Raw genomic sequence first — 15,250 nt, 5'->3', positions numbered from 1 at the left:
TCATTCAGCCAAAAGCCACCCGATCCCAAGACAGAAGCTCCCAGCAGAGCTGTGAGGAGTCCTGACTAATTCTGGGCAGACCTCCTGGTCAAGCTGGAAGAGACTGGGAGGGCCTTGCTTGCAGAGAGAAAAGGGACAGAGCCAGATGATGGCTGGTAGATGTGGAAAGGCACCAGCCTGGGGTGTTCAGGGTGTGGGCTGGACTTTACTTTGAAGGAGTGGATTACTGTCTAAGTATCTGCTATTCCTTCCCCTTAAATTAGAACCACGAATAATCTTAATCATATTGAGGAAACCACTTAAAGCATCTGGGAAGACAAGTTCTAGGGAACAGCACTGCAGAACCGTGTCAGAAGCATCCCGCCTCTTATCTAACTGTTCGGCTGTCTTCCGAACTGAACTTGATTTCCTTTTGAATCCTGTTCTTTCACACAGCCAGCTCCATCGCCCACCCGCCAGGCAAACACGCCCGCAATGTCTCTCTCACAACCCACCCCTCTTTTTTGGGGCTGCCAGACTTGTACAGAGCTTCCCAGTTCCAACTGCTCAAAAGAAACTAGGCATTTTGCAGAGCACTGAGGAAGGTGGCAAACTTTCAATGAGTATAGATTATCTTAAATAAAAACCATTTGGCAAAATGTCCCATTATCAGGAATACGGATCAAGCACACAGGACAAAGTCACAAAGGCCCCCTGGGCTAGGGCCGGGGGGGGTGGGGGTCACTCTGAGAAGGCAGCGTTGTGACATGAAATCTCTATCACAGCCACTTCCCTCACAGAGCTTTCCCCGAAAGTCCCCTCTGTCCCTCCTCTCTCAGACTAAATGGAATAGGTATTGATTACTTAAAATCAATAGAATGAAAAGGATCTTGTTTGGTGGGTCAGTTTGTTTCTTCATATATATTTTTTTAAGAAACATATTTTTATATGTCCCAATTATTGGTAAAATCGAGGACTGTTTGTAAAATGGAGTTGGGGAAATAAGCTCCGAGAGGAAATTTCCAGTTGATGTCAAGACCTCACTGAGCTGGAAAGGGCCTTACCAGGGACTGGGGCCCTCTGCGTTGACCCACTGTTTCTTCCTAGTTTATCACCCTCAGGCCTGGACGAGACCACCCTCTTCCATGGCAGTCCACACCTCCAGAAGTGTGGCAGGCACATAAAAGTTTATTTCCTAGAGCCCCTCCCTCAGAAAACCAAGACTAATGTCCTCACTCTGATTTATTTTTACATGTACCATTAAAAATTAATTTCCCCCTTTGTTTTTCTCTGGGTCACTGATTCTGAATTACCATGTGGCATTTTTCCTACGTGTGAACCCACATATTTTACCTTCAGGACAGTTTGTTCTCTGTTTCTTTAACATCAGCAAAGTGGTCATCGGACGCTGGGTGACGCAGCGCCCCCTGCTCCCTGGATTTTATGCCGAGGGTCTCCATCAGGTCCGTCCCCGACGCATTTGTATACAAGCCCACACAGGCCAGCACACTCACTCCCACTCTGGCTGATTATATATGTACATAAAATATTGATTAGAACTGGTAATGGAGTCACCTACAGGATTGGCTACAGGAAAATGAAAATGAAGGAGAGAAAGGTATGAAGGTCTGGGTATATCTCTGTGTGTGTGTGTGTGTGTGTGTGTGTTAATTTCTCACCTGGAAAGTGAAAATAACACTAAAGCACTAAAAAAATGCTCTCTGTATATCAGCAGGTGAGAAAGAAGTATGGGGAGTTCTTTCTCGCTGGACTGTGGTCCCTGCACCCTTGGGTTTTTTCCAGTCCAGGGATATCAGCTAAGCCAAATAGGTAGAAACCGTGTGTACAGAGCACTCGAACCCACTCTTGTATATGCTCCCCAAGAAACATCGGCACCGTAATGATGGATTCATTCTACGGTCCTTCCAACAAACCAAAGAATGCAGTCCTCGGTCTTGTTACTTTGCTACCAGTGGCTCTAAAGCTGCTTGTGAAGCACCGGGGCTGAGGTCAGAAAGATGCCTCCCCCCAAATCAGCCTCTGACCTCCACAAGCTCGTCCTTGGAAATTTTGGACCCCTGTAACTACAGCAGAGGTAAACCCGCGCCAGGAGGCACACACCTGTATATGGGGCCGGCTCACTAATGTTTCGGCTGCTGCCCAGCAGGTCCTGGGCTCTGAGAAACAGTATCTCACAGGGATGCTTAGCTCCTCCGTAGAAAAAGCAGGCATGTTTCTGGCTTTTCCTCTGCCCCATGGAATGAGAAGCTAATTCCTTGCAAAGAAACCAAGAAGGCTAGGGAGTCCAAACCACTCTCAGGCTTACTTTATAACTGATTTCCACTTCAAACCCTTCCCAGACACCCAGGACCTCAGCTCCCTCTCTCCCCTTTGCCGCTTCCCCGACATTCCTTCTTTGCCCATATTTCTCCTCAAACTCAAGCCAGGGTTGCCGTCAACTCGATGAATTACCCAGCTGCTAAATCCCCCATCTCTCCTTGCTTTCTTGGTCAACATAATCAAAAGATGTACTTCCCCATAGGAAATTTCATATTTATTGACTGTGACTTGAGCCAGGGACAAATACATAGATATTTCAAGCTCAACTAAAGAAGGCACCTCTGGAGAGAGTGACCTAAATAATTTAAATATCCAATATTTGTCGTACTTGGTAGTTTTACGTGAGGAAATGCCCCACAAACATCATACATTGTTCACAGCTTCGCCCACGCAGGAGGTTCCTTTGGGGGCTCCCACTCCCTTACGGAAGGAGTACCACCGTGTGAAACCACCCCCCACTCCACCCCCGCCAGCCACGCAAGCTGGGATCAGTGTAACCTTTAAAGAGAATGAAAAGCCACTTTTCAAACTGATGGAAATCTGAATCCATTATAATTAAAGATTCCCCTCATCTCCCAACGCAATCGCCTTCTTCTGACACTCTGTCTAAATTCTGGCGGCACCTAAAGGACCCTCTGCCGAGGGAAATCCCAAAACTACAAGCAAAAAGGTCAGCGTGGAGGCTGGACAGTCCGGTCACCCCCAGGAGATGCTGCTGTGAAGTTGCCTCCTCTCTCACGCGTGGTCCACCTGGGGTGGAGGTATTCTGTGCAGCGAGGGGGACGTAATCACACTTCCTGGGACCCCACGTTATCCAGAGTATTGTTTTAGGGATGTCGCGGTTCTTGGGAGGAAGGGGTGGTACAAAAATGAAAGGATGGCGGAACGAGAACTGACTTTGGTAGTTCTGTTTGCTTCAGAAAAAAAAGAGGAGGAAGAAGAGGAAGAAGTTAAACAGTTCCGCGAGAACAGAACCTAGAGTTTTCATTGTATTATTGTTTGAAGCCTTCCGAGGGTCCACTCTGCACGCGCCCACACCCCGACGCCGGGACACCAGCCCGGAGCGCGGCGACACGCGTAGCGCCCGCGGTGAGACCAGGGCGGGTACCCGGGCAGGTGGGACGACGACCGCGGAGGGCCCTGGGTGGGAAACCGCGGGTGGCCGGGGCAGAACCCCGGGGAGCCCAGGCTGGCCGCGCGGGGCAGCCTCCCACCGTTCAGGGAATCAGTTCTCCGCTTCCTCACTCTGCGCGCTCGGCACGCTGCCCAAGCTCGGGGACCCGCGGTTACTGCGAGTCGCTTCCTGCAGACCCCGCCGTCACCCAAGCGCACGCCGCTCAGACCACCCCGGGTTCCAGGGAGGCGAGCGCTAAGCCGCCCCGGGGCACGGAAATCACGCCAGTCTGTTTCGCAGCGCGCAGCCTCTCCTAAAGCCGCGAACCAACTTTGCCTCCGCCGCTGCGCCGAGCCGACTGTCCCCACTCCCAGCGGGATGTGGGCTCCCCTCGCAGGGCGTGCGGGGCGCAGTCTGCCCGGGCCGCGCCGCCCGCACCCCTGGGGTGGCTTGAGTCCACCGCGCCGCGTGCGCGCCCTCGGGGCGCCCCACTGGGACTGCGGGGCGAGACGGCGCTGGCCGCCCACAGTTTCCAAACCTGCGCTGCACGTTCGATTTCGTCCCCTTGCCAGGATCGTTTTTGGTCCCCAGTATGGAAATAAACATTAAAGTCAAAGGGCTCGCAGGGAGGCTTTCCAGGATGGGACAGGGCATCCTTGCGACATCCCGCACCTGTTCTAGGCTTGCCTCCCCAGCCCACAGAAACTCAAATATTTTCTCCCCGCGGGGAAGATCTGAGAGAAAGAGTGAATGAGAAAGCTCCGCTCTTACCTAAAAGTGAGGGTTTGTAAAAGGGGGTGAGGGAAAAGTTAGAGTCGGGTTTATCCCCAGAAGGAAACCCAGGAAGTGGGTGGTTTTCCCCTTCCAACCTCCCCCAAGTGCCCCCGGGGTCCCTGCCACTTCAAGAATGCCTAGAAGAAGAACTGCGACACCCAGGACAGAGACAGCCAGACAGAAGGACAGACACAGACGGAGAAGCAGAGGACCTACTGGTTGTGGTAGCCGAGGGGGTCCGGGATGCAGAGTTCTGACACGTCCATCAGTCCCCTTTTAGCATTCCCAGTTGGTAGAGAAAGGCGGCGGGGAAATCACGCGGAAGAGCGAGTGAAGGGCACCGGCGAGGTGCGAGTCCGGGCAGGGACACGGTGAGCGGGAGAAGGTAGAGTGGGAGGAAGCACCGTGGTGGGGCGAGAGGGAGGCAGAGAGCTTTGCGCGCCCAGCCCAGCGCTCCCACTGATGCACACACTCCGAGCGGGCAGAGGGGATGGGAAGCCGTGGAGGAGGCTCGGGCACCAGAGACTTGGAGCCCACTAACCCTACTGTAGCTTTAAGGCTGGGAGACTGATGTATGGTTTGGCTCCTATTGGCTATCTCTCAGGGGCTGGACTTAAAGTGACAGAATCGAGCTGGGGTGGGGGGAGGGGGGTGAGCCAGAGAGACTTCAATGGAATCAGACGCTCGCGCGAGGTCCCCACCTCCTGAGGAGTAGCAGGATTGTGCTGTAGAGCCGCAAGGCCTGTCCTCTCGCCATTAAAGAAAAAAAAAAAAAAAAATGTCCAACTGGCTGGTGGGTTTGGGGGGTTGAAAGATATGCCCCTTGTATATCTTCTCACCCCCCATCCTATCTTTTAACTGGCAGGTTTAGCAAACTCACCTCTCAGCCTTTTGGAAGGGGTCTGTTTTACAAATTAAAAATGAGTCACATTTCTCCTCCCTCATATCAAGGAGAAGAGGCCAGCGCCTTAGAAATTCATAGCCTCAAACCCGGTGTTTGGTGCACAGAAGTGCAAAGGGTCAGGCCAGCAGGTGAGGCCCAGCAAGAGAGAACAGGATAGAAACTGATTCCCTTCCCAGCTTTCATCACCTGGGCCAGTGGGTTCTGTAAGGCTCTCATATGGCGAGACGCAGGGCGCACTTCTATAAGACGCTCTCTAGATGTATAAAATGATGCTCACTGGCAACTCTCAGAAACGTACCCGGGACACAGACACGAGCAAATAAATTCCTGTCTGCTTAGAAAAACACAGTTGTGGTTAAAACAACCAACTTACCTGCCACATCCACTTCGAGGCACAAGTAGACACTTCAACATACGCACCTGAATCCCCAGCTACAAACACACCTGCAATCCCCGTCTGCTTCTCCCTCCATGAACCTGAATGTTATGGGCTGCCACTGTACCAAAGCCAGCTTTAAGTCGAGCCCCAATCCTTCTTCTGGGGCTTGTCATCTTTTGAGATGTGCCAGCCACAGGGATAATCAATTTGATGATTCAAATGAGTGTGGGGAGAGGATAGGTATAGAATTATTTAAAGAGGGGGAAAAAGCCCTCAGGAGAGACCACCACCTTATTCTCCTATATTCTACAAAAGACAATGAGCAGTAGGGGGGAAAACTTCATTTTATCACCAAAATAATGTCTAAATGGAGTGTAACTTCAGGCAGTGTCCAAGCACTTCAGGAATAAAAGCAGGAGGGTTGTGAGCAACCCCAGGAGGGGCTGGCCACTCAGGAGGGGCTGGGGAATGGGCAGCAAGACAGCAGATGATACTTGACTTGGATAAATGGAAGCTTGTGCAGGCTGGGAAACAAAGCTGAGGTTTTTCCTATGTGCTGAAGTGGAGGAACGCATGGGATTCTCCAGGCTCGGGGCGCTGGCAGATATCTCACAGAGAGACGGATGAAGATGTCGACTCTGTCAGCAGAACCCCTGGCAGCCCGGATTGTTTTAATCACATAGGTACTTGGTTACATTGGAGACGGAAAGAGAGGTGCAGAGACACAACCACCATCTCTTGCCAAGCCCTCAGTGACTGGTTTCTCTGCATCCTTTCTGGCCCCTGGAAATCCACTCTCCAAGCCACAGCAGCCAGGGAGTGCACTGTAAAATGCACACCCAAAGTCTCCTTTGCAATTTGTTGCAATCAGGAAAAACGCCCCCATCCTTCCCTGTGGTCTACAAGGCAAGCCCCAGATGACAGGCTCCTGTGTGTCTCCCCACCTCTCCTCAGCCCATGCCGTGTCCCCCTCAGGCTCTGCCCCTGCCACCTAGAACGCCCCACCTTCCAGATCACGCCAGAACCTTCTGCTATTTGCCTTGCTTCAGGTAATTTATTAGTTTGCAATTATACGTGTATTGGTGTGAATAATACCCCCTACCCCGACACACACACACTAGATTGTAAGCTCCATAAGGGCAGGGACCTTGTCTGTTTTTGCTCACTGGAGAATCCCCGGTGCTTACCGGTGCCTAGCACACAGCAGTTGCTTGATAAAGACTTTGTTGAATGAAATGTTAGACCACAGCAGTTTGGGGGGTGGGAGTGGGCAAAGCCTGCTGAGGGGACAGGCTGCCTACCCTGGAGGGGCTTAGTGCCTGACAGGTTGTATGAGATCGGTTGGCTCCTTGCTTTGGGTGGGTGCACCTTTTTTTAAACTGGAGACAGAGCACACTCGATGGAGCATGAAAAGAAAGACAACTTCACAGCCCGGAGCAGTGGGTGCAAAGCCACTGGGGGCAAATGAGGGAAAACAGGAAGTCTGTGTTGGCTCAAAACACACACACACTACTATATATTATATAAAGTAGACAATTAATAAGAATACGTACAGCACAGGCAACTCTACTCAGTAATGACCTATACGGGAATAGAATCTAAAAAAGAGTGGATATATGTATATGTATAACTGATTCACTTTGTTGTACAGCAGAAACTAACACAACACTGTAACTCAGCTATACTCTAATAAAAATTAATTTAAAAAAAAAGCTAGGCTAATGCCCGCACAACTACTGTCTGCATCCAAGGCACAGGGATGCAGGAACTGAGGGCCTCACCCCTGGGCACAAGCTGATTGTCCTCCAGGGCGAGAATGAGGTCCCTAAGATCTGGTCCTCTTCTGACCGTCTTCCTCCGCGGTGTCTGTCCAGTCCCTTTGCACATGGCCCTGGGGCAGAGTTCTTCCTCCTTTCCCTCCCTGGCAGGTGTGAGGCTGTGGACTCCACTGCAGGGGAGAAGAGGACCCACCAGCGGAGACATCCTGGGGGCCTGATTCAGCCTGGCAGACCCAGGCTTCTCCTGTGGTTTTCCAGGCAAACATGGCCAGGACACACACTATTCGTGGTACCAGCTTTTCTCCCTCTCTGTCCTCAGCCAGCTCAGGGGGGATGGATTTCCTTTCCAAAGCTAGAGTGGGTTCCACGCCTGTAGCTGGAGAAGCCGTAGTGTGGGAGCGTGCAGAGGACTCTGGGATCTGGTCCTGACCACTCCGCGTGGCCTTGCCGCCGTCATCTCTTCTCCAGAAAATAAAGGTGGTGCTGGGGGTAGAATGGGGTGGGCAAGGCTCTTGTGCTCCCTCAAGCTTGAAATTCATTCAGCCAATCATCATCTCAATCTTCCACTGCTCCCCTGGAGCAGGTGCTATTTGTAATCCACCCCAGCAAAAAGCTCTAAGCCACCCCTTCACTCTCCCGTGTCCCAGTACTGGCACCCCGAGGTGGGCAAGTCAGCCCAAAGGGAAAGGAACAAAATGTATTAGACACAGTAATTGTGGAGGGTAGAAGGGGACAGCAGCTGACTTTTTCTTGTGACAAATTCCTTTAAATAGATATTTATTACATTCACAGGACCTTACAGCTGGGGAGTGGGGGCAGGGAGGGTTCAGGGAATCATTTAGAACCATCATCAGACTTTATAAATAAGGAAACACATTTCTAAAAATCTTATATTTGTGTTTGTATGGAAATATGTTAATATAAATGTTTCAGACATTACATGAAATTTCTAAAAATCTTAAAAATAAAGAAAGAAAGAAAGAAAGAAAGAAAGAAACACGTAAATGGCCCTGTGTGGTGAAGGGACCTCCCCAAGGTCACACGGCGAACAACTGGCAAAGCATGGATTTCTACTTATTCAACTCCTAACTCTCTGTACACAAGTCTCTTCGCTTTCCCTCCTCCCTCCTTGCCCAAGTTCAAGCTCTTTCCTAAGCAGTATGAAGCCAAACCAGAACCATGCCCTTGGCAACAACACTCCACACACACATCACCTGGGAGATGGTGGGGACCCAGCCTTCTGTGTCCACACCCTTCCCCAAGTGGTCTCCTTGGGGTGGGGTCCGGGAGGCGGATAAGTAGGAAAACATACCCAGACACAGCTCAGAGTGTTCTGTCCCCCAGATCTATGTTCCTCTGGGTACAAAAAGCACCAAGTATCTCACGAATAGCCGAACCCAGGTCCACACTAGCCACCCACTCTTCCCCATCCCAGTCTGGCTAAGTCCTTAGAACGGTCTGTCCGAATGCCTGCACCTGGATCCCGAGGGCCACTCGAGCTGTCTTGCCATGATCTATGCGGCTGACCCCAGCGCAGCACCCCTTGCCACAAGTGTGGTGAAGATCGCCACCTTGCACTGGTCTTGGTGTGTATGTCCCTGTCTCGAGTCGCCTCCCCGCCCCTGACACTTCTCATTTCTGCACATGCAAGGCAGCAGCAAGCAGTGTCTCCCGGGTTCTTGAATCCCCTCCCTGGACGGGCTACTTCTGGCTCAACAACGAGGAGGCTTTTCTCATCTTTCAAGCCAGGCAACCTAGCAGGAGGACCTAATGGCTTCATCACTAAAAGACAAGAGCAACGAGAATTTCTGGCAATCCCACCACGTGCTCCCTAAGCACGGTGAATGCGGGACACTAATTGTTTGGTTACGGCGTCCCTGTCCCTCAACCTTATCCATGTTCCCCGAACCAAGTTTCCGGGTGAGAATGATGCCTTGAGAAACACAAGGTGTATAGTTAATTCTTACCACCAGCCCAGGAAGGAGAGGATGCCTCCGTGAAACTGTCTGAATCACAATCCAAGCCTGTTTCTGTTCCACCCCAGGGTAAGCGCTGGGGGAGGTGAGTCGGGGAAGCACAACCATTGACGGTCCATGAGGACTAAGGTGGGCCCAGCCCGGACAGTGAGCCTAACTTGGACATCTCTGGATACGGTGCTGATCGGGCCAGGGCTCCATGGACTCCTGGCCGGAGAAAATGTCCCAACCACACGCCCCTGTGGGCCCACTGTCTTCTCAGTGCTTGAATTTGGGGTGTGGAGTTATATCCCCGAGTGCTGGTCAGCAGACTGGCAGCCCCCTGGCTGGCACGCGTCCCAAGAATCATAATGAACTGATAACGCTAATACAATGCGAGTTTGTGCTCCCATAATAGTCTCCTGCTGACAGATAAATGCTGCGGAAACATGATGGCTTTTCCTGAAGCTGTAATGGGCCATTATTGGGGCAAGAAGGCTCGCGTCCTATTAGTACTGCCGCCATGACCCCAAAGATAAAATGTGAAGGGGATGACGTCTTGAGTGGATAAAGGCTTGGGTTCCCTCCCACCACCACTATCAGCCGTTTCATTATCTGAAATCCTTACCAGGGGTCTTGGAATAACTTCCAGATATTTCAAAGCTCTATTTTTTTCTTTTTTCCTGAGCCTCAAGATCCCATTCTCACCAACACAGCTGAATGGCGTGTTGAAGGTCTCTGCTGGCCAAAAAGATTCCTTGCCCTGTGCAAGATGGGGGCTGCAGTGAGCAGGCAAGCTGTGGGGTCAGGAGGGTGAGACATGTCTCCCCATAGAAACAAAGATCGTTGTCCTTCCTCACCTCCAGGAGAATAAGAACACATCATGACTCTAAGAGCTTCGTCACCTGCCAAATTCTGGGGGAAAGAAAGATGAGCTAGAGGACGTGTACAAAGAGAGGAAGAGAGGCAGAGAAGGAGGAGGGGGAGGATGCGGGGAGGGGGGAGGGGGAGAAGAATACGCCTTGATAGTACCTGCTACCTAAGAGGCATTAAACAACTAGCTATTGACTGAATGAATGATCTGTCTAATGAAATATTTTCCATTACAGTGGATTGTGGGTTTTTTCGTAACTAATAACAAAGAGATTTGACCTTATTTTCATCTGTCACATATTAATTTATCATCTAATTTCTTGTGACTTTTGCATCAATTTAAGCATAAAACATAGTCGTTTTCAAATACCAAGCAGGCAATTTGTTTCTAGGGCCTCATCATTGGTAGAAGGCAAACTTTTTCTTTGATGATAGTTTTAACTGCCAAAATCTCACGGTCAACACTAGCCACAGAAAGAGAGAAGAATTTGCTTTGCAAACTCACAGATTATGCCTCCTAGTTTATTTCTCTTCTCAGGGATAATTGTCTTAAAGAAATCATTAAATACATGAAACTTTGGGAAAATTAATTCTAAACTACCACACACATGTAAAGTGTTGTCATTTACTGGGAACAAAGAAACATGTAGGCTGAGCCTGCGTCCCTAGCATTAATGACATAAAAGTCAACCCTGGAAACACTGAACTGTGTTTTCATTTCCTAATGGCTCAGTTAAGGTAAAACTTCTTATTTCATTATTTTTCAGAATAAAATGCATTTTATTTTTGTTCTAGTAAAATGTTTTATGGAGAGGGAAAAATAGCAAATGCTTTTAGGTTTTAGGAAAAATCAAACATAAGTGTTTTATAAACTGTCAAGTGCTCTAGCTATGTAAAACATGATTAAGATGATAGCTTTCGGCTGTGTTTTTACATGAGAAAAGTGCTGGCCAACTGTTAGCTTCCCAAATGTATATTGTAATGAAACCAGTTCCATCGGGGAAGTCCCCACTGCTCTGAATGATGTAATTATGAATGGGTCAGTACCAATTCCAGATGAAGTCTCCAGCCTTGTAGCAGGGCCACCTCTAACAGCTTTATTCTTCGTAAACAATTAGGAACAAGCTTCACTAGAGCTCCTGACTTAGAAGGGTTTGCCTTTCCAAGAAGGACAAGGCAAGGCAGGAAGGGGAAACTGCAGGAGGACCAAAGAGAGTTTACAGAAATGGGTAAAGGGCAGTCAACGATACAAGATTTAATATGGATAAACACGGGTAATACACTTGTCAGCAATGACCCTAGAATGAGCCAGACTATAGGAGAGCTGGTGGAAGAGCAGCGATGCAGAGAGACATCTGGGGTCAGGACAGATAGCACATTAAGCATGGGCCTCCAGCGCAGTGGCATGATAAACACTGCTTTGGGGTAATTCTACAAAACCCAGCCGAGCAAAGAACAGCCATAATTCCTCTCTACTCTCCCTTACTAAAGGCACTGATGGAATTTTATGCTCAGCCCTGAGGGACTTGCTTCGAAAGCAGACTGGAAGGGTGATGAGGAAAGGACTGGAAGAGTGGTGGAGAAGGTGTCAAGGCCTCCTGAAGGGTGTCTGAGCCCCACAAGGAGAGGGACAAATGTGGGACAAGGTGGGATGGGTTGCCCCTGCACACTGAAGGACATTACCTGGGTCCAGAGCCCGAGCCACACGTGCACACTGTAGGTGTCATTGCAGGTTCCCTCAACTGTCTCCATTTTTCTCTCTCTTGCTCAGCACCCACTCAGGCTGAGTCTCACCTCCACGTCCGGTGCATGAGGTTTGGTTTACTGAGGGGCCAGACGATGCACCCCAGAAGCTCAGGAGGGTAGCTCCCTGAATTCTTCCCTTTTTTTCTGCCCTCTGTGCACTGTTTCATGGTGTGATTTCTCTTTATAAACCTTCCAGAAGAGACATGCACCCCAAGCAACCTGCTAGGTCTCTTTGAGGCCAGATGAGACGTGGTGGCCAGCACAGTACACATCATGTCATATTGCTTGGCATTTGTCCTCCCCCCGACCTCCCCTTTTCATCACCTTCCATGCCCTGGCCTTGCACCTCTCCAATGAAGTATCAGCATTTCAAAGTTGGCCTCAGGCTCTGTTTTCTAGGGGACCAAGGCTAGGATAAAGACTGAATCAGCAAATGGCTCAGGGCCACTGACTTTCTCTCAGTTCACACTGTTTTATTGTTTACTATGCCTTCCTTGTTTGGGGAGGAGGAGCATGAGTGCAGTGATTGATGGGTTATGTGGGTGGTCACTGCACTAGTAACAGCCTCACTGGCTCACAAATGCCCACGTGGACCCTGCCCCATCCATCCCCCCACTCATCCACTCAGACACCCTGGTTCTGGTTCAGTTGCCAAGACGTTCAGGTCCATGGTATCATCCGAAGCCAAGCATCAGAACCCCCTGGCCCCATGTTTCTTCTCCACTCCACTCTCTTCCTTCTCCTCCATACCACGGGAGGCCCAGTACATACTGTGCTCTCCCTTCTCCCTGGTTTTCTCCCTACTGAGCTGTGCCACTTCCTTGGGTGACCGTCTTTCCCCACATGCACACCCACTCAATGATAACTCTATGCTGGTTTTGGCTTCAAGCACCAGGAGAGTCCAGTGGCTTCAGGGATAGGAGTCTATGATCTCACACGGCAAAGACTCCGGGGGCAGGTGGTTTCATCTTTTTGGTGGGCCGTCCTTAGCATATTGGCTGTCGCCTTCGCCTTGTTCCCCCAGGGATGAAGGCTGCTTCTTGGGGCCTCAGCACCACTTCCTCACCCAGTGTGTCCAAAGCCAGGAAGGGGATATATGCATACGTGTGTTTATGTTGGGAGAAATGTCACCCCTTATGTCTCTAGTTTGTTTTTCAGTGTTTGTTTGTTTGGATTTGATTTGATTCCGGAGGAAAATCTTTCCCAGGAGTTCCCCATTCCCACTCCAGCAGACTTATCCTCACATCTTCTTGGCCAGAATCCAGAAACATACTGACCCCAAACCAATCAGTGTCAGAGGAGAAATGGATTGCCATGATTGGTTTAAAATATGTTTACTCCCTGAAGCTGGGGGAGAGGCTCACTTTTCCTGAGGACATTAACCTTCAGTGACAAACAAGATGGACTTCTGTTAGAGGAGGAAGTAGGAATGGCTGTTGGGCGAGCACCAAACAGTGCCTGCCACACCTGGGCCCTACCTTCGGCAGGGCTGTGGCGATAGGCCACCAAAGGGATGTAAGCAAGAAGAGGTTCATCGTCTGTAGGGATGTAAAAACAATAATAAAACTGACTCTAAGTCAGGCTACTTTATTTTCTCATCTTGCTCCAGAAAGTCGAAACAATGTCAGTGATAAAATACCCCTCCCCAAGAAAACCTCTTGTTGGTCTAAGTTCTAAACAACTGCTGCAGTTGCTGTTGAGCTTTAGTAATATACGTAAGCTTCAAATTAGCATGTTCTTATTACCTGTTCTTTAATAAAAATCGCATTCCACCTGGAGGTTATGAAGTCAGCCGAACACACACAAACTTAGCTCCCCTTAGCTCCCTGGGTGTTTCAAGAGTCCATACTTTACCTGCCATCTAGCAGCCATCAGACTGCAGCCACTCCCTACGGTGAGCCCTGAGGAAACTCAGGATGTGAAAACACAGGATACTGGCCCCAGATGGCTGAGGTGCATATCAAACGGATGATTTCAGTGAGCTCAGACTCTTGCATCTTCCCATGAATAGAAAAGCGCTAAATTTCTTAACTTGGGATATCTGGTTTTCTTTAATTAACAATAACCTTTTGGGGCTTCCCTGGTGGCACAGTGGTTGAGAATCTGCCTGCCAATGTAGGGGACACGGGTTCGAGCCCTGGTCTGGGAAGATCCCACATGCCGCGGAGCAACTAGGCCCGTGAGCCACAACTGCTGAGCCTGCGCGTCTGGAGCCTGTGCTCCGCAACAAGAGAGGCCGCGATAGTGAGAGGCCTGTGCACCGCGATGAAGAGTGGCCCCCACTTGCCACAACTAGAGAAAGCCCTCGCACAGAAATGAAGACCCAACACAGCCATAAAAATAAAATAAATAAATAAATAATGTAAAAACAAACAAACAAAAAACAATAACCTTTTGAAGGTCAGACTACCTGCCCTTTTGTTGCAAAACTTCTATATAACCTGACGCCCCCCCTGGCCTCCACAGAGCAGTTTTCTCAGGGTTACTCGAGATGCTGCCTCCCAGGCTTGAAGTCCTAAAAATTCCTGCCAAATAAAACGTAACTCTCAAAAAAAAAAAAAAGTCCGTTCTTAAAATGCAGAATTGTTCAAGCTCACTTATGGCCCGTTTGTGTCTTGGTCACTGTGGTACTTACTAAACATATCCCTGTGTTCAAACGGTAGGTTCAAAGTAAACAATGATAGCACGGTGTCCTAGAGACAGAGAAAGAGCTCAGCTTACTTCAATCTTGTTATTCTATGTGAAATTTTTATTTGCATTTAAAATTTAAAACAGTGAAACAGAGCAGAACTGTGAGATGGGATATTTGTAAGCTCAAATATTAGTTCCTACAGGACAAATTTTACTGGATTTGAATAATATCTTTAACATTGAAATTTGTTCACGGTTTTAAAGTGTTTATTTTTAAATTAATCAACAATCAGGAAAATAAGGATTACTATTAATCATTACATGATTATTACTCAGTATAAGTTTGTTGTAGAGGAGGGTGGATCCAGGCGTCAAATATTCAGGGTCTGTCCACCATCCCTCCTCTTGCCCAGCTGTTCTGTCTCTTCCTACCCCCAGCTGGACTGGCAATCCTGAGAAACAGAGAAAGACAACTGACCGCATTTCCCTAGGATATTTTTAAGGGAATTCATCTCCAAACAGGTCAGCAGTAACCATCCCTGAGCCCAGAAACTGTCCAGACAGCCCCTCAGCGTCTTCATCTTGTCTCCATCTACTCCATCTTCCTCCAGTTGAATAATTCTGCCTGTTATCTAATACCAGCAATAGAGACAGAAACTCTATTTCTTATTCATGATATGATCGATTCCCTGTTTTGGTGCATCACGAATATTGTAGCATTTTCATTGTCTCCTCTTTTTTCATTGTTCATTGAAGAATGCCAACTCCAGTACGACT

At 49.2% G+C, this 15,250-nt stretch overlaps 1 protein-coding gene across 3 annotated transcripts in view; it reads right to left on the bottom strand.

Annotated features, from left to right (window-relative positions):
- Positions 1-15,250, bottom strand: part of ESRRB (estrogen related receptor beta) — a 176,064-nt gene that overhangs the window by 105,358 nt on the left and 55,456 nt on the right. For 2 of the 3 annotated variants that reach the window (XM_036845170.1, XM_036845172.1), the window contains exon 1: positions 4,424-4,480. The exons of the other annotated variant lie outside the window; for it this stretch is intronic. In XM_036845170.1, coding sequence (XP_036701065.1) covers positions 4,424-4,473 — 50 coding nt within the window. In that variant the 5' untranslated portion in view covers positions 4,474-4,480. Of the gene's footprint in view, positions 1-4,423; positions 4,481-15,250 lie in introns of those variants that run through there. 3 annotated transcript variants of the gene reach the window in all.

This window comes from Balaenoptera musculus, chromosome 2 (assembly GCF_009873245.2).
Source record: "Balaenoptera musculus isolate JJ_BM4_2016_0621 chromosome 2, mBalMus1.pri.v3, whole genome shotgun sequence".
NCBI lineage: Eukaryota > Metazoa > Chordata > Mammalia > Artiodactyla > Balaenopteridae > Balaenoptera > Balaenoptera musculus.
The sequence above is the reverse complement of the archived record's forward strand: the minus strand, read 5'-3'. Positions and strand labels throughout refer to the sequence as shown.